General features: G+C 41.6%; 1 protein-coding gene across 3 annotated transcripts in view; it reads right to left on the bottom strand.

The window, feature by feature from the left end:
* Positions 1-19,996, bottom strand: part of cux1b (cut-like homeobox 1b) — a 121,262-nt gene that overhangs the window by 41,941 nt on the left and 59,325 nt on the right. For all 3 annotated transcript variants that reach the window (XM_061682726.1, XM_061682723.1, XM_061682724.1), the window contains exons 4-8: positions 17,246-17,324; positions 11,505-11,642; positions 4,776-4,899; positions 1,718-1,794; positions 1,567-1,633 (exon numbers count right to left, since the gene is read on the bottom strand). In XM_061682726.1, coding sequence (XP_061538710.1) covers positions 1,567-1,633; positions 1,718-1,794; positions 4,776-4,899; positions 11,505-11,642; positions 17,246-17,324 — 485 coding nt within the window. The remainder of the gene's footprint in view (positions 1-1,566; positions 1,634-1,717; positions 1,795-4,775; positions 4,900-11,504; positions 11,643-17,245; positions 17,325-19,996) is intronic.

The following is a 19,996-nucleotide window of genomic DNA, read 5'->3' as shown; positions in this document are numbered from 1 at the left end:
ATTGAGAACCACTGGTCTAGTCTAAGTAGGTATAAAACCAATAGACCTTGGTTCAAATCCAGGTTATGGGTTCTACTTCTAAGATTTCAAAAACAAATGCTGTCAGAAAAGTATCAGAAGTGGGATGATTAGGCATGGGGCAAAAAGTATCAGAAGTGGGGTTAGGTAAACATGAAATATGTTTCCCATGCCACTCGGGACCACGTCCAAGTGGTGTTATGCGCTAGGTTTTTCATCTGCCATGGCCAATTTTTTTGACCGTTTAACATCTCACCAGGCATCGACGGCAAGCACAGACTGTCACTGGTAATGTTAGTTCACTAGACCCCATTAATGCGTTGGTCAAAACTACAAGAACACAAAATCATTGACATTTTGCTAAGAACTTTAAGCCAAGCAAATTATATCAGCACAACATTCTTTTGTTTTTTTTCCTCCTTTCATGCTGACTTCAAGGCGCAAGGCATTTGTATCCGTAAGGCGTGGCCAGTTGATTGGGGATAGTGTGGAGGAACGCAGCCGGCTTGTCGTCTCTGTGGTTTTGCGCACAAAACATCCCGGCAGCTCATGTCCCATATTTAAATGACAGTTTTTCGCTTTGATAGTGGAGCAGCCAAACAAACATATTACTGAGGGGGTAGAGAAACCAAATCGAACACACTCTGATAATTTGGGGTAAGACCGCAACAGCATAAAAAACATGTTTTGTTTTAACTCGTCCCTGATGCGTAACCGGAGTACAAACCCAAATAACCTCAGTCCATAAGGGCGTACTGTACCAGAGCATACTGAACGGCACTCGAATTTACAGTCCCGTGCCATCCCTAGTAAGGACCATTGTGGGATAGATGTCAGAAAAGATTGTGCACTCCTTAACGTTGACAGCTTCGGATTTTTCAGTGATTACGAGTGAATCCTATCAATTTCTCAGAGAAGAAAAAAAAAAAACAGAAATTCAGGCCTACAATGTTCCTCAAGGTCAGTTATTACATTTCCAATTATGTGGATGCTGTTGAAATAGAGTAACAAGAAAGGCATGCATGTTATGTATTATAGTGTAATGTTATTATGCTTCAACCTCATTTGCCCCTCTTCATGCAAGTACATTATTTGGAAATCATCTAAAAAGGCAGGATTGAGGACATGAGATGATCAAATTAAAATCACACTCTTTCAATAAATCCAGTTTTTGATCACCATGCCAAATTCTAACTGATTTAGACATTTGTGTTCACATCTGTGCTCGCAGCCATCACCCCTCCTCCCTCCAGATAACGTTTCAGTAAGTTTGGGATTGCAGTACATGCTGGGGAGCACTTTGACATGAATAAACAACAAGGAAATGTGCTTGCTGTGGCTGCAGAATGCATCACAGTCCCTGTCAGTATTTACAGTGCAGGAGAAATGCTGGGATTTTGAGGCTGGCTAAGTCTTGTGGGAGACAATCCAGCTGTTCCAAGAGCAGAGGGAGTTTCCAGGCAAAGAGGTGCATTAAACACGATGACTATGTCAGGAGCAGACTATGGAGGAGGGAGCTGGTGAACGGAAGGAGGCGTAGACACGTACTTTGCTGAGGATTCCTCGTCGTATTTTGTCTTCAAATCAAAGAGCTCGGCCTGAGTTGTTTCAAGTGCTACAAAAACAATGACAAGCGAGTTGTTAAATGCACTTCGACTAAAGCGGTGTCAAATTTCCGCATTCCTACAGGGTGGATTACCTGTCTGGAGGGACTGGGCCTTGTGCTCGGCCTCTTCCAACCGTGACGACATGGAGTCTTGGCTCTCCTGGAGTTTCCTACCAAGGCGGACAAAAGTCACGTTAGAGACAGAGAGAGAGAGTGAGAGTCAATAAATCGTGGGGTTTGTGGCAACTGCAGCTATTCTCCATTTTCCCCACTATTTCTAAAGTCGTCGTTGTCGTCCCTCCCCCCCCCCACCCCCCCGGCACAACCACCACTAAAAATCTCTCCAACGCAACCCACTCCTCATTAAGCAGCCCTATTAGGCAGGAATGTCTAGCTACTGGGGCACTCAGCACCCGGGGGCGGGGGCGAGCGCAGAGGAAGCGGGCGGGTAGGCGCGGGCCTACAAAAACCACAAGGATAAAATAGATTCATTCTTAGCATATAAAAAGTTAGTCTCTGCTGAGAAATTCCCGGCCCGTGTAAAAACATCAATAATCTAGCACAAAGAGCATCTTTATTGCACTCTTTGATGCCCCCCTTCTCCGCCGAGCAGTCTCTCCTGTCATCTCCATTTTTTTCCTGCCCTCAATTTCATCCTTTCATCTCCCTCCTTCGCTCGCTCCTTGAAGAAGCCACGTATCAGAGGTGCCATCCATTTACTGCCCCCTCTCATGCAGGAAGTCGGCCCTCAGTCAGACAGGAAGGGGAAAATAAAACACTGACGTACAGGAACTGCAAACAGAACAACTCATCTTCGTCTGTAATTCTTGAATCGGGCAACGAGCTGACATAATAAACATGATGATTGAGATTTATATAAACACAATGTGCGGTAACGCCATAGTTCTTTGTCGTGAGACGAGTAAGGGAGACCTGAGGATTTTGTTAAGATTGGTTTAAATCAAGATTTCCGACAGTCTTTCCATTATTAAATATTGATATGCATCATCAATCATAGGAGTCAATATCACCATCAGGTGCCTTTGAGATTTCATTAAAAAATAAGATTTTCATTTTATATTCATTGTAATAAGTAGATGGTATGTGAGCTTGCTGACAAGGTAGATAAGGACAGGCTGGATATTTATAGCTAATGTTAGCATTTTATGAGCATATGGTGAACCTTTATGTTGGAACATGATTCAGTTAGCAAGCTGACTGTGTAAAGTTTAACAAATACATTTTGAATTTCTGAAAGGTTTTTATATCAATTGATACTTCATGTTGACAGAGTGGAAATGTTAAGCTTGACAACATCTAATTATACATAAAATGATGAAAATTACAAAACATAAGTGTAAATATTTACTGGGCAACGAAGGAAACACATTTGTAGAGACTTATTCTAATGGTACATGTGAAAATGTTTGGCCACTTACAATAAGACCTCTGTTTTATTATTCTGCTAGATTCATGATGACTGAGTGATTCTGATGAGGACTCCAAAGACACTAAAGTGATAATGAACCTTAAGAGGAAGATCTACCTTAATTTAAAGGGGACATATTTTGTCAAAGAAACATTTCTAGTATTTGGGATGTAATATTGTCTCTATGGAGCCTCAGTAAAGATGTGAAACATGAATTAAAATCATCCACGCATTCCAGACATTTTTCTGCCAAGAGGCCTGAAATCATCCATCCATCTGTCCATTTTCCATATCGTTTATCCTAACTAGGGTCGCAGGTGTGCTGAAGCCTATCCCAACTGACTCTGGGCGAGAGGCGGGTTACACCCTGGACTGGTCGCCAGCCGACCAAAGGGCACATATAGACCAACAACGATTCACACTCATTAACACCTACGGGCAGTTTAGAGTATTCAATTAACCCACCGTGCCTGTTTTTGGGAAATGGGGGGAAACCGGAGGAGCCAGAAAAACCCCACGCCGGCATAGGGAGAATATACAAACTCCACAAAGGTGAGGCCAGATTTGAACCCGGGTCCTTAGAACTCTGAGGCAGATAGGCTAAACAGTGGGCTACCGTGCAGAATTTCTTGAGCTTATCTACATCACTAGCGAATATCTCCGCCTTCCCTTTCCGCTTCCGAGCCAGTGTGCTCTCACAAGTGGGTCTTCTACATGGAGGCAACCAATCAGAGCAAAGGGGGAGGTCTCAGCCAAATATGGACAAAGCGCATACAAAACTGGGTCAAAAAGAAGTAGCTGTCTGGAGACTCGTATGACAAAACCAAGGTGCTTTTTTAAAATGAAATTAACACTTTTTCCATGTCCATGTTAGAGAGTCACTCTACAGAGGTCTAAATAGCCAAAATACAGGACCTTTAACATATTTTCCCAATGTAATCATGTCAAAAAAGTCAACTGGGATAGCCTCCAGCTCACTGATTTAAAGCAACTTCATCATCACAACTTCATACATCATCAGCGCATGATGCTTCAAGAGCTAGATGTTAACAGATACTCGTTATTCTTTCTCTGTAACACAAGCAAGTCTTTTATAACTCCGAAATAGCACAAACACTAACTTGGATAACCACATTTGACACTTGCCTTTGACAAATTTAACTTAATCTGGCATCACAGGATAAAATTTTACAATGATAATGGGGGCAATGTGTTTTTTATCATTCATTATGACAAGCACAAGTGCCCTGTGTTTCTGACAAAAATCTGCATTTAAAAAAAGAAATCCAAATGGGTTTATTCAACGAGGAAGTGGCCCATTACAATTAATTATGAACGCTAATCTTAACCATATCAAATCAAGTTATTTCAAGGGTTTCATTCCCAGAGCCAATAAAAGGACCCATGTGCAACATTAAATCCAGACAGGATAGTTGGAATAGTTTGTGGTGAAGACAGAAAATAGCAGTCTGAGGTGGCTGATTCCAATCAATGTAAGTGGCACAGCCATGGGAAAAATAAGCCATTGTGTTATTTTCCAATCCGCCATTCATCTAAACAGCCCAGGCAAAGAGGAACGCAATACAAATGTGTTGATTGAACTGATGAAGGCAGAGAATGCTAGGACTTTTTAGCTAAAAAAAAGAAATGAGCTGCACTATTAAATCTAATATAAATAGAACACAATCATCCATAGATTAGAATCATAAAAGGCGCACACACCTCTCCTTCTCTGCATAGTCATTGTGTAACTGGAGCTGTGTTTCTTGTGCCAGATTCTCAGCTTGGTTCTTCAGCGACTGCTCATACTCGCGGATCTTTTCCTTCAAGGCCTTGATGGTCACCTCTGAAATATACAAATGCACAACTCAACATAAATAAAGGGAATAAAACAGATACAATTCAACTATAGAGGCAACGTAGAAAATAGGAGTGGGAACAACACCTAAAACAGTTATTGGATAGACTGAGCATCTTTCACAATCATCACTGTATGTTGTATGTGTTACTGTTTAAGCAAAGTCGCACTGCAGGATGTGGTGCAATGCCAATACACATTAAATTAAAATCACTCCAGTCAGATTCATAATTTAATGGCATGTTTACACAGATTATTGTGATTCATGTGCATCAGACTCAGCTGAGTAAAAATACAATGTTGCCTTGAAATACGAGTGACCCGACGATTTTTTTTTATTCACTTCATAACAAGTGGCTGTTTTCCAGATATAATTAGGGTTTGGCATCGTTTGAATTTGAGCGATTCCGGTCCCGATTCCGGTTCCAAATGATTCTCGATTCAGATTCCTTTAGAGGGCTGGGACAAAAAGGTTTGCATTGTTTATATAAAGGGTGTCCAAATTATCAACATCCATTTTCTTAGCAGCCCGCACCATAGACTAAAATGAAAATTTGACTCGAGGTTCTTTATAACCAGTATCAATATCAAATCTACAAATTAAAAGGCAATGTGTGTGGAACTAACCCAATTGACTTAATCATTAATTAATGTTTCAGCTAAATGTTAAATAGAGTATTGTTCAAAGTTATTTTAACTGTTTTAACAATTTTATTTTATTGTTTCACTCACCCAGTTGACTGGGAGTTGGCTTCACTGACAGTATTGTGAAAATAGTTATTTTAACAATACTATATAGCTGCTCCTGTATTGTGTTTCATCACGTCAAATGGTTTATAGGTGCAAGTTTTAACTTCTTGTATTAAGCTTATAGCCTTTTATTTTGAAGGGTACGCACCGGAACTCAGCATTTTGGCACGAAAAGTAACTTCACACGGCACCGGTGATTGTTTTTTGGGTTTTTTTTTTTTTTTTTTTTTTAAATGGATGGAACAAAATGCTATAAAACGCTGATTCCTTTCCCTACCCACCGCTGAGGCACAAGGTTAGTGTTTCTGATACTCTGAGACAACGTTTATGTGAATTTCGTCCCAATTCATTGTGATGTAAAGCTGCTGTAAAGTGTTAGCCCAATGTTAATTTTTGTTTTGTTAGTTTTTTGGTCATTGGTGCATACGTTGGTTTGAAGACTAAAATAAACGCTAAAAACCATCGGTGCAAAGGTGCAAGCAACCGTTTACCTTGTTAGCTGTCTCAATGTTGGCATAGACAATGTTGACTGAGAACTGACTTCACTGAAACTCCGCGCGGTGTAGGCTGAGGATCGGAGATTATCAGACACTACACATCGGGGAAAAACTCCTTTGAACAATCTAATCTTATTCCAAGTGTTGCAGTGAGGCGGCTGGTCAATCATTTTAACAAAATTAAGATACGCTTTTGTTCGCCGCCGCTGCCGTTGGACACAAGCACGTCATCGTGCCTGTTCTTCTTCGTTGGTTTACGCCGCTTGTTCGCTGCTTTTCGCCGCCACTTCTTCGCGGCTGGAGGACGAGGCATCGAAACTGGGAACCGACATTTTTTTAATTTGAACGGTTCTGGGAGAACCGGAACGTTACTCCCGGTTCCAATTGGTTCTCGATGCCCAACCCTAGATATAATTAGTAAATATTCTTCAAAAAAGAGCCTTCAGCCTGTAAGATACTATGGGAAACTCCATAAGCGCATGGGCTGACAATTGGCATCTATGTGCCAGTGCTGTTACCCTTGAAGCAATGAATATTTAAACACAAATAGTCCAGATACACAGTTAACAATACTCACAGGCATATATTCTTTATCCTCTACAAAGAATGACTAATATTACTGCCGTATTGAGAAGCCAAGAGAGGAGCTGAGTCTTCAGTACAGTATACAGTACGCATGTCTGTCTTAAACTGCCCCCAGGTGGCCACGGCGACCACACGAGAATGAACAGCATTGAAGGAGAAAGTGTGACAAGAACTGTCAAATTTATTTTAATTCTATTGAATTATGTCAGTACTGTATGATTTTATAAAATATAAAAAAATGCAGTGCTATTTTCCATCCATCAATCTTCTGCAATTTTCAGGCAGGAGGCGGAATACACCCTGAACTCGTTGCCAGCCGATCGCAGGACACACATAAACAAACAACCATTCGCACACACATTCACACCTACGGGCAATTTAGAGTCTTCAATGAAGTGCTATTTTCTCATTTAAAAAAACTCACTACACACGTTTTGTGTTGTTTTTTTTTGTGAGGCTGGAATGGATTAACGGCATTTACGATCATGGTCAAGGAACAAATTAAACTTGTAACTCAAGGCACCACTGTAGATCTTTTTCAACTTAACACTCAGTATTAATGTTTACCAGCACTTACCTTTTGTTTTTTAAAACAAAGTTAACGGTGATCACCTTGTCTTAATGGTACTGTGATTCGGTTAAAAAAATATATATATTCAGGGTTTGAATCTCAGCTCCAGTCTTCTTGTGTGAAGTTTGCATCTCTGTGTGCATGGGTTTTCTCTGGGTACTCCAGTTTTCTCCCACAATCCAAAAAACCTGCATGTTTGATTAATCATTGAAGACACAAAATTGTGTATAGATGTGAATTTGAGTGTGCATGTTTGTTTGTCTATATCTGTCCTGAAAATGGCTGGCAAACAGTCTAGGATGTAGCCCGTCTCTTACTCAAACTCGTCTGAGATAGGCTTGACCCCAATGAGGATAAGTGCTATAGAAAATGGATGGATGTCTTCAATAGGGGCAGCACAGTCACAAAGTTCTGAGGTTAAAGGTTCAAAACTCAGCTCCAGCCTTCTTGTGTTGCATTCGCAGGTTCTCCCTGTGCTTGCGTGGGTTTTCTCTGGGTACTCTGGCTTCCTCCCACATTCCAAAAACATGTATGTTAGCTTCATTGAGACTCCATATCAGGAGTGCCAAAATACAAATCTTCAAGGGACACAAATGTTTTTCCAAACGAATCAATGGTCAATTTCGACTAACATTCAAAACAAAATGTAATTTTCACCAGACAAAAAACAAATAAATAAATAAATAAATAAATAAAGCACCGACTAAAATAAAATGTAATTTCCATTTTGACATAAATTAAAATAAATAGTTGAATGAAACAAAACATAAGCTCTGTGATGAATCGAAAAAGTACATATCAGGTGGGGGTTAGGAACACTTATTTTTAAACATGAACAAAGAACAACAAGAAATGAGGAAATATGTATTTATGTCCTATTACAGTGGACGCCTGCATACCCACAGATTCACTACCGGTATTTGAGGATTTCTTTTTTCAAATTTCAACTCTTCTTCTTTTTATTTACTTATTGTTTAGGCTGGTACCAACCCCTAAAACACTTACTGGTGGTTTATCCTCGCTTTTTCAAGAATTTGGGGGGTTGAAAGAAGCAAAATCTTCCCCAATGCAATTATAACGGCTGTTGAATGTCCGCATATTTTTGCTTTTCACGGCCCCTATCCCCGACCCCTATCCCCTGCCACTGTATTCTAGTGTGTCCCAATGCGCATATATGAGTGTGTTTGTGTGCGTTTCTCTCCAGTCAGCAGAGACGAGGGCTTGCTGCATGCGCTCCGGAGGCTCCTACCTGGTCTTTCCATCCAAAGCCGATGGAGGATACACACACAAGAGCAGATACGCTGTATTCATTAGGACTGCATTAGTGCTACAAAACCCATAACTCGCTGACGGCTGAGCTCTGCATGGGGGGCCCCGGAAATAACATAACTCGAGTAATAAATAGGCCTCTTGTATATGTGTGTGGATTTCTCAGAGAAAGATATAAATGACCGAGACAGCGATAAAGAGCATTGCAGCCTTTGACTGAGGGCTCTTAGCGCGCACGTGTGTTTGTGCGAGTGTCTACTTGCGCGTGTGTGATTTAAACTCCAGTCTCACTACTCTGACACATAATCAATAGAGGAGAGTCCCCTCAGAGCCCTCTTACCCCTTAACTGCTTAACTGAACTTTAAACATTTAGGTTGCAAGGATCAATGGCCCCTAAACTATTTGTGTGTGTGTGTGTGTGTGTGTGTGTTTAACAGGAGTGGGAGTTCCACAGTACATTTTGGGGTTTAAATATCCCCCATCTATTGAGGCGGGAAGAAGGGATAAAGGATGAGGGAACAGGAAAATCAATGGCCAAATGGAACCCTGCCGCCTTCGAGCTGCTCCAATTAACCCTCGCTGAGAAAAGGGAGATTCCAAAACATCCCCCGCTCCCTCCATCCCTCCCCTCCTTTACTCCCCGACTCCCCTCTTTCTTGGACTTGAAATTAAACCACTTTTACAACTCCTTCTCGCGCATCTCCGTCTTTGTCCCTTTTTCCATCTTTACCCTGAGGTAGCCTGTCTTTTTTTATTCATGAAAATATGCCACATGTTCTTTCCCCCTGAAAACCTAATTGGAAGAGTAAAACCTTGTACATTTTGTGCTTTCAATAATGCACGAGCTATTCAAATATTTCCAAATGTGGATTGAAAATGTCCGCCATGCAGGTTTCTCTCCCCTGCAAAAATATAATCAACATACTGACATTAATGTTGGGCAGCTGGGAGTGCTAATGCAAAAGGAACACTTGATTCTATTCACATTTTCACTGCATGCACTTGTCGGGCCATCTATTTTTAATTATAATTGCAACCATTTCCAAATCACACAAGATTTATAAAGCCGTAATTCAAAGTGGCACACGGCTCTCAAGTTGCTTGTGATGTCAGGATAGATTATTTATTTTAAAATCTGATTAACAGGCTCTCTGGTGGTACGTTTGCTTTTCATCATTTTCATGTGTTGTGAAAGGAAATATTGTTCTCCCTCTCTCTTTCTTTCTCTAATGCTTGCAGAGTGTGTCAGCCAAACCCTCTAAATCAGGGGGTGGGCAGTTTTTTTTTTTTTTTTTTAAATCAATATATTTTTTTATATAATGCGCTTTTCACACCTCAAGGCCAAAAAGTTCTATCTTGGTCTCATCAAACCAGAGAATCTTATTTCTCACCATCTTGGAGTCCTTCAAGTGTTTTTTAGCAAACTCCATGCGGGCTTTCATGTGTCTTGCACTGAGGAGAGGCTTCCGTCGGGCCACTCTGCCATAAAGCCCCGACTGGTGGAGGGCTGCAGTGATAGTTGACTTTCTAGAACTTTCTCCCATCTCCCGACTGGATTTCTGGAGCTCAGCCACAGTGATCTTTGCGTTCTTCTTTACCTCTCTCACCAAGGCTCTTCTACCCCGATTGCTCAATTTGGCCGGACGGCCAGCTCTAGGAAGGGTTCGGAAGGGTTCTGGTCATCCCAAACGTCTTCCATTTAAGGATAGGAAGGGTTAGGAAGGGTTCTGGTCATCCCAAACGTCTTCCATTTAAGGATTATGGAGGCCACTGAGCTCTTCAGGCAGTTCCTTTGACCTCATGATTCTCATTTGCTCTGACATGCAAAGTGAGCTGTAAGGTCTTATATAGACAGGTGTGTGGCTTTCCTAATCAAGTCCAATCAGTATAATCAAACACAGCTGGACTCCAATGAAGGTGTCGAACCATCTCAAGGATGATCAGAAGAAATGGACAGCACCCGAGTTAAATGTATGAGTGTCACAGCAAATGGTCTGAATACGTACAGCTGTGTGATATTTCAGTTTTTCTTTTATAATAAATCTGCAAAAATTTCAACAATTCAGTTGTTTTCTGTCGGTATGGGGTGCTGTGTGTACATTAATGCAGAAAAAAATGAACAAATGATTTTAGCAAATGCCTGCAATGTAACAAAGAGTGAAAGATTTATGGGGGTCTAAATAATTTCCGTACCCACTGTACATATCATTTTCAAATGAAGAATGCAACAGTCTGGTGAAGTCATTGGGTCGCAGGCTTGATGCAATTATTGCAAGTAAGGGTTATGGCACCAAAGCTTAAATGTTATTCACTTTAAGTTAATTTAATAATGTCTGTTCCAATACTTTTGCTCACTTGAAAAATGGGACGGTTCAGACAAAAGGTGCTCTATCCTGAGTTGTTTAACGTATCTAGATGTAAATACCATTAAATAAAAGCTGGAATTCTGAACTTGTGTCTCATATTCATCTTTTTATCTGAAACCCAAATCTCTTCAGTGTACAACAGAAACAAAGGAATTTACCCTGCCCTTCCAATACTTTTGGAAGGGACTGTACACAAAATAGCATCGGCTCAAACATTTACACTTATGGACAATTTAGAATCTTTAATAATCCTACCATACATGTTTTCGGAATGTGGGAGGAAGCCAGAGCACCCGGATAAAACCCATGCAAGCACAGGAAACCATACAAACGCCACACATTAAGGCCGCAGCCTGGATTCAAACCCTAAACCTCAAAATTGTGGGATGGATGTGTTAACCACTAAGTCACCGTGCCACCAGTGCGACAAATGTTACAGGACTCTTGAGAAAGTAAATGACTGGTGGCTCACGGACCATACTTTGCTGTTTTAAAAGAGTTGGGACGCATGAACAAAGAATATCTTCAACATGACACCCATGTTTTCCTCTCACCTTGGTTTTTGACCTCTGCAAACTCTTTGTTGTAGTCCTCCAGTGTCTCTCGAAGTTTGGTGTTCTCCGTCTCAATGTCGTGCATCCTCTGGAGTTTCAGCTGCAGCTGCTGAGCCAGCTCCAACACAGGTACGGGATCTGACACAGGAATACACGCACAACATTTAACATAAGGCGGAAAGCAGATTACAAAAATGCAATAACCGCATTCAGCGGCCCCTGCGAGACCAAACGTTTTCCCCCGCTGAGGTGTCCTTGAGCAAGACGATGAATCTCTAACGGCTCCAAGAACATTATTTTGGCGCCGACCATGACCTCTGCTCCCTCTCCAGAGAACCAATAGTGCCGTCAAGGACAAAATAATATCGCAAGTACTGGTGTTATTATACTGTGGTGGGCTAACAAGTCGCTGCTACAGTAAGTTTAAACTTACACTAATATTAGCAAACACATTTTTGCTCAGCCTATCCATAGACTTTAACCAACATCAAAATGTCAGTCGTAAACATGCCCTACAATACAATTTTTAATATTTTTTTTATTTACTAGGGCTATTTTTTTTAAATTTCATTTTCATATTGCCATGCATATGAGAAAAAAGGAGCAGAGTAGAAGGCAATCACGGAGTCAATCGTGCTGAACATTGCCAAACACATGATGCAGGCATTTGTTGCAAAAGCAGTGATTTATTGACATGCTGGAAACTTTTCACCCAAGGTATGTGCTTCCAAATCGCAAATATTTTGCAGAGATCACCTTGCCTCACCTGCCACCTACCAACTCTACATAAGATCGGACCATAGTCTTCGACAACAGACATGGACCAGCCGAGTCATGCAGTCTGACTGCTCATTTTATGATGTTAAATTGTTGGACATTAAAAATGTTAAAACTAATTTTAAGGACCATGAACACAAACATTTTGACAAAAGGGACATTTAGGGAGCACTTGTTTTCACATGATCTGTAAAAAAAAAAAAAAAAAATCTATTATTTCTGTAGAAGTGTTTCAAAGCTTGGCTGTTGTCAGGAGAAATAAATCGTAGAAAGAGGAGGGAAAAAAATAGCAAAACCTATTTTTAAAAAAATGTCATTTATTTACCCCAACGTCCTTAACTTGGACGAGAGCTCTCCTTGTTAGCCTTTGTGCATGAACTAATGAAGCGTGTTTAGATGAGAGGCGAAAAGTCTTCGAAGATAACCTGAACAGTCCAGTTGCTATCAATTCAATGCCCTGAGAATACAATGAGAATATTCACAGACATGTCAATGGCATTTGCTCTATCTATAAGCGAAGAGGATCAAAATCGATTAAAATCAGAAATATAAATTTTGTGGATTTTTCCATTTTATTTAAAGGACATATATGTCACCTCATCATCAAAAACCCTCCCAAAAATCACGATACATTTCTTTTTCTTTTTTTAGTTTCAGGTATTATTTGGAGTGATGGGAGGCATTTGACAGCTAAGGCTTTGCAGCTTCTGTAAGCATATCATTCCCTTGCCCATGGCTTGCCAATTGACATTCGAACGGCGTTTTTGGCCCCCAGGCCATAAGTTTTTCTGTCCCTGCCAGCAGTTCAGCGCCAGTTTTCACCTTTATGGCCGTCACATTGCTCCAATGTTGAGCATAATTTCTGCTATCCATGGCAAGTCTCTCGAAACAAAATCCGTTCTTGACAAACCACACAGTGAAGGCCTGCTACTACCACCACTGACGAAAACACCTGAAGTTGGTTCAGCTAAAGCTTTATCACTCTTGGAAGCATCCGCTGAATCGAGTGTTTGATAATGCTGAGCTCCAGTGCAGCCTTCCGGATAGACTTTCCCTGGCTTTTGTGCGAAGGCCTGCTCTATAAATTCGGTGTTTTTATTAAGTGGTGGTAGATAGCAGAAATTGTACTATGCGTTGGAGCATTGTCACGGCCCAAAAAAAACCCAAACTGGTGCTGAATTTGGGGACAGAAAAACGTTTTGCCAGGCAGAGATTTTGCAACGCTGCTCCAATGTCAATTGGTGACCCATGGGCAAGGAAATTATATGCTTCCAAAAAGATATCAAATGATGATGGCCTTGCATCTGACTGCGTAATACCTGAAATGAAAAGAAAAAAAGAAGTGTATAGTGACTTTTGAGACACCCTGTCTTCTACTATAACCATTAGTGGTGTAGTTATTTGCATTTTTTTATGTGCTTGCTTGTTCTGGCTCTATAAAGTATCATGGGACCTTAAAAAGGTAGAACACACTCCATTCGGGGATGCTGTTCAGATTTCAAAACATTTTCCCTATAGGTGACTTAACCCAACCTTTAATAATTAATCCAACCTGAGCTCAAAGGCGTTGTCACCATTTGGATGCCCTCATCACTGACATCTCACCTTGCATGCATGCAGTTTGCTTTTCTGTGTAGCGTGCAACAAAAGATGTATAGCAGAGTGTAAATTTTATTTCCCCTTGAGGGATTGTAATAAGTAGAATAAATGAAAAATGTCATTAAAATTTTCGAAATAAACAGAATTCAATTTAATTAATCCAGGTCAAAATCAGCCATGGTGAAACCATTATTAACTATATACAGTTTAACACTCTTGACGATAATACATGTGTAAAAACACTGTTATATCTGCATGTTAAAACCATGTTGTATGTCTGTTGATCACTCTTATCGCGAAAATGGGGCTGCAGTTAAAAGGCGGGCACTGGCCTGGTGAGTGGTATGGGTGTCAGCGAATAAGAGCGTAGAGATGGCTGGTTGTTAACTGGCTGACCCTTAAGCCCGTCTGAGTGCTGACATATTTGGCGTGAGCTGTGGGCATCGGCAGCTGGCGGATGAATGTGCTTATTACCGGTTTGTTTTCTTACTGTTTCTTCAGTTAAGCGATGGACAGTGAACCAGCGGCTTTGTCGATTTTTGACCACTTGTGGGAGCATTACAATACATTATAAATGGCAATGGTAGGCTGTATTAAATTAGCCTAACATCGAGATGTTACCTTCTGTGTAAACCTGCAGTTGTGGTACATATTGCACTTCATCTCCTTTTTAAAATGTGAAATGAATCAAAACTTTGGACATTCTGTCTTCTACAGACTCTATTCCTGTCTTGCCACCATCGCAGCAACTTATTTCTACACGAGGTGGTGCATGCGGCTGTAGTAACGTTGGTCCATGTGGAAAAATGATCCCTGCAAAGATTCAAGGCAGAGATTTTGCTTCCACCTTTTTTTGCAATCGAATTATTTGAGTTACTTGAATAATCATTGCAGCCCTCACTTCTCATTTTTAACATTAACCGAGTATCGTGGGACTTTTGGCTTGTTGCCAGAGGGAGTGTGTCACAAGTGTAAAAATATGTTAACCATCCAACAATAAAACGCTATCTGAACAGTCAGCAGCTGGTTAACAATATCACGAAGGTTCGACTTGCAACTTTAGAGGCGTATTTTTCAAATTTTGAAGTCCCACTGTACAAGACGCTCTTATATTACAGTTTCACCATATGAAAAGTATATTGAGTAGGGCTGGGAATTGTTAAGAACCTAACGATTCTATTAAATTTATATTCTTTAGGTTGCAATTCAATTCAATTTTTATTCTTTAGGTTGCGTTTCAATTTAATTTGGATTCTTCAGGTTGTGTTTCCATTTGTTTTGATATGGATTTAAATGCTTTTAAGTTGATTCAGCAAGAAACAGAAACAATATTTTTCTCTTGGAAATTGACAAAAAAAAAAATCTGCCTGGCACATCTTACATAATACCTTATTTTTGTCTATTTCCTGTGTTGCAGATATACAGGCCAATCAAAAAAGACCCCAAACATCAGACTTAAAAGTTGACGAGGGCTGGCTTCGAGGGCCGGCTTCATGCTGCTGCTGCTTTGGTCGCCATATTGTTATTGTTTGGTCCTGTGGCCTTGATCCATACTATGGGAATCATACTCAAAACAAGTAGGTGAATCAATTTAGAGGATTTTGTGAATTGATATTGAACTAGAGAGGAAATATTAGACAATGCATCGTCTAATCAATATTTTGTCTTGAGACAACCTTTGTTTTGAATTTGAAATAACACTGAATTAATCCATAGTCCTGATTGAATGACTCAATCAGATGCAATATCAACTGTAGCCGTTGATGTGCTCATGTCACAATCAAGTGGCTAATGGATAGCCACTAGCGACGTCCATGAACAACAAAGTTTACCTGATAAGAGCAAATTATTTCCTCAGAATGGGCTTGGAAGCACACACACACACACACACACACACACACACACAACGGGAAACATGAAAGGCATAGAATAGGTGGATGCAAAAAAAAAAAGCGGGGGGGAGAAAGAAAGAACTTTCTGGAGGCTTTTTCCCCAACATGTCTGAATACACAGCAGGGTTAACTGTCAGTGTGCTGAAGAGAGCCCTGTCAGTCAGGCCAATCACATCTGATTGGTGCTCATGGGTGGCAGACTGGTGACAGGCAGCCAAGAGACACGGGCAACGCTCATCAGCATGCCAGCGAAAAGAGCAGTTTGTGTGTTTGTGTATGCGTGTGTATCTGTGTGTAGTGCAGATAAGAGGAACTGACAGCTTACAGCTGGGGGTAAGGGCTGTGTGTGCGTGTGTGCGCGCCTCATGTCTGACACAGTTAGATATCTTAACTATGCTAATGAGAGATCAGCAGAGAACGATTGGAGAATTTCATGCTGATTCTGTGCTGTCAAGGTGACACACCATGCGGGGTGAAGCTACGACACACACTCAAACGCATGCATGAATGTGTTCACGTCTGCTGCGCACACACCGTACAAACAAACATTGAGAAACATAACCAGGCACCCTGAATGCAGACTCCTATCTGCCTCCAAGTTGGCGCCCTTGAAATTTAACTTTGTCTTATCAAACGTTTGTCCTTCACATACACCACCATCACCATCACCATCACCACCCCCTCCTCCTCCCTTCAAATCTACTGTACAGCCAGTTAAAAGCAGTTTGACTTGTGGGCCACTGGTGCTAAACGCTCTCGCCAGGCACCTTTAATCTACAGCAGAGAACACTGGGCTGACTAACCAGGCCTTCAGCTGATAGAAGACAGAACAAAACACACAGTTTCCACTTTCAAGACTGCTGCATTAGTCAGGCTGTTGCGTGTGTGTGCGTTCGTGTGTGTGTGTGTGTGTGTGTGTGTGTGTGCGTGCATGCGCATCGGGCATTACATCATTGTCTCACTGCAAGTTAAGAATAGCCCCCCGTCAGTGCCGCTGACTTATTGGGAGCATTACAATCCAAAGATATTACTGTAGGTCTAACCGTGTGGGAATATGATGACCTCCTTACGCTATAGATGAACTCGACGCCTCTTATGTGGCCCCCTTCTGGGCCCCCATATAGCCTACGATGTCCCACCAGCAGTCTGCCTGTGCTGCGTGTCTCTCTACGACCTCGACGCACTGACTGCTCATATACGTTGCAGCAGCCAATCATATGCGCGCTCGAAATGCGTGAGGACACTTTTTTTTTTTTTTTTAGGCACCAGTGGAGACGAGATCTCATGTGGACATATTAGGGCGCTGTAGCACGCCTGGATGCATTGCGGAGAAGCACCAGAGGGATAGTGTCATGGTTTTTCCTCATCCTTGTCTGTTGGTGCCTTTTGCATGCATGAAAGGGTCCTCCTGACAACATTTTTGTCGCCCACTAAACGCGTCTAGATAAGATATGGCACGAGGCGTAGCCTTACCTGGGACATCGATTATTTTCTTGTACACGTTTAAGAAGGCGGCCTCTGCTTCTTTACTCCTCTTACTCAGGGCGTCGATCTGTATTGGATAAAGAGAAATTAAGGGTTAGCAGGCTTCACAACGCCTCAGATGTGTGTGTGTGTGTGTGTGTGTGTGTGATGAGAGATCCAGCCATGCTAAAGACTATCCATTGACCCATGAACTTTCACAGTAAAACCTTTTTCCACAAAACAGTACATTTCAGTTGAGTTGGGTGTGGGTTTCCACTGACAAAAGGAGTACAGGAATACTTCCAGTAGGGATGCACAGATACAGACGCACGGTATCGGTGCTGATATTGCACGTCATGCTGTGCAAAAAGTAATTTACTCAAACCTCACTCTCCGAAAGTCTTAAGAGTATCGCAAGCCATGGGTTAGCAGCCTTGGCTTTTTGCCTGCTGGTTAGTGGGGTGACATTGACTGTGGCAGATCTGTACACTAATGTCACATAGAAAAATAGAGACCATATACAGTGGACCCGTACCTCTTGCCGCTAACAAGGCTGCAGTGTAGGACAGAGCTAGACACACCATATCATACCGTGGTAAACAGAGCTGAACCGTAATGCTTGATGGAAATATTTTAATGGTACCCAACAACTAATACAAACACTGTTTGGGCATCCTTCCATGGAGTACTAGCCACAGTGGTAGAGGACACACTAAAAAAAACAATGCAAGTTAAATACAAAACGGCATTGATAATTGACATAGGGTTGCATCTTGGTCATGGATAATGTCAGCATGCAATATTGTTCCTCCTCATTGTTGGGATAAACTGTGTGGTAACGCCATGTTATTTACTGCAAGTAGCCATCGTAGCCTACACATCCTGCCAGATTAAGGTTTACTGTTCCTAATCGCACCTTGGTGAACAAAACTCAACCGTACCAATTGGTGGCTACAGAGACAGAGTTGTCCACTCCGACTGTGTGTTGGTAGTTTGTGTGTAACCCCAGCTGTTAGTGTTTCCTTCCCATGCAGTCGGCTCAGCTGTTCAGGCGGCGACGGACGCATTCCGTTTGCCGTGTATTTGTGTCAGTTTGCTCCGTCTGTCTGTCCTGAGCGAGCGAGCGAGTGCAAGTGTGGTCGTATTGCCTCCAGCCCGCTGACATCATTAAACAGCTGGCTCAGTCTTTCCAGCCGCAGCAGAGGCAGATTATTTAGTCAGCTCTTAGCGGCAATACAGCGCGGATCCATTACTGACGCAGCCATTAACACAAGACGACACAGCATGCATTCCATCCCCGATATTAATCGAAATGGACAGCATTAGAATGGATCCATAAGGGATTAATACATGAGATCATCATACATGAGACGTTTATTACGCTTGTCAATGGTGAAACAGCGACAGACTAACTGTCATGCTCCGATAAGAGAAGCAGGCCGAGGAGGCCAACAACACATCTGAAGTCAAGTACAAATGGAGGGAAACAGATGCCAAATAAAGACATTCAGATGTTGCTACTGTACTGGGCTGCGCTACAGCTGACTACTGTGCCTCACGCACTCAGACTAAACAGGCATGTGTTTCTCTTCCAACTCCAGCAGCACATTCGCTGGGGGAAAAAAAAAAAAAGAAAAGAAACAAAAGCCTAAGTAAGTCCAAATATTAAGTCTTCACATTTCCAGCCAAACCAGTAGTGTAGCTGACGGGTGGTTTAGAGATTCAAAGTAGTAGGATACATGTAATTCTGCCTGCACTCCTATGGGAACCTAATAAATCTCTTCACATGGCTTTGATTCATCTCTAGTTTTTTAGCCGCAAAACATCTGGCCCTCGGTCAGCCGGTGCCAGCAGCCCTCCCTCTTTTCCCCCTCCAATATTCTCTCTTTCCATTTCTCCCTCTTGTCACTTCCATGTCCTCGTCCATTTTTTTTAACCTTCAATCTTTGTCACATGCTTCTCATGTTTCTCTCAGGTATGACGTGTTTAAAAAAAACACACATATACATAAACACTGTCCTGCTACTATTATATCTCATTCTCACATCATGTTGCCTCATGTACTTTGCCACCATCGTGTGAAAAAAATTGAGCAATTGGGATCATCAATTGCGAGGCCGCTAATGGGAGATTATGGATGCTCTGGACTAATACTGTTCACACACCACAATCAAACCTGTTCAACAGTGTGTGTGTGTCTTACATAGTTATACACTGTACACTCATTGGCCACAACATTAGGTACACCAGAACAAGACAATTATCAATTTTACAAATATGACAGTAATCCTCAGTTGATTGACAACAAGACAGAGGTATTCATTTACAGTAATACAAGTACAAGTTTGTTATTGTGGTTTTAGAACTTCCGTGAATCAAACCGAAACGACAGCCTCTCTGCCAATGTGTCAATCCAAACGCATTATTCAATCATTACCTTCATCTGATCTCATAGTGGTCTTGTATTTACAGTGGGAAGTTGGACAATTCGACCAATATTTTCAGAAAAAATAATACACCTCTAAAAAGTCACACATAACTTCAGAATTACTGTTACACGTGACTACACATTAGTTGCTACTTGTGCTCAAGTGTTCCATACTCCAAATGGTGTGGTAGAAAGCGGCTGAACTGGACAATTGCCGAAAAAATACACTCGACGACTGTTCGCCGCACACCAAGCTATTGAGCACCACACATATACGGGCATGCTGCAAAGGAAAAACTGCGACCCTGTAACAGGTTTTGAAGCTCCACATA

This window comes from Phycodurus eques, chromosome 7, assembly GCF_024500275.1.
Source record: "Phycodurus eques isolate BA_2022a chromosome 7, UOR_Pequ_1.1, whole genome shotgun sequence".
In the NCBI taxonomy this organism is placed as follows: Eukaryota; Metazoa; Chordata; class Actinopteri; order Syngnathiformes; family Syngnathidae; genus Phycodurus; species Phycodurus eques.
The sequence above is the reverse complement of the archived record's forward strand: the minus strand, read 5'-3'. Positions and strand labels throughout refer to the sequence as shown.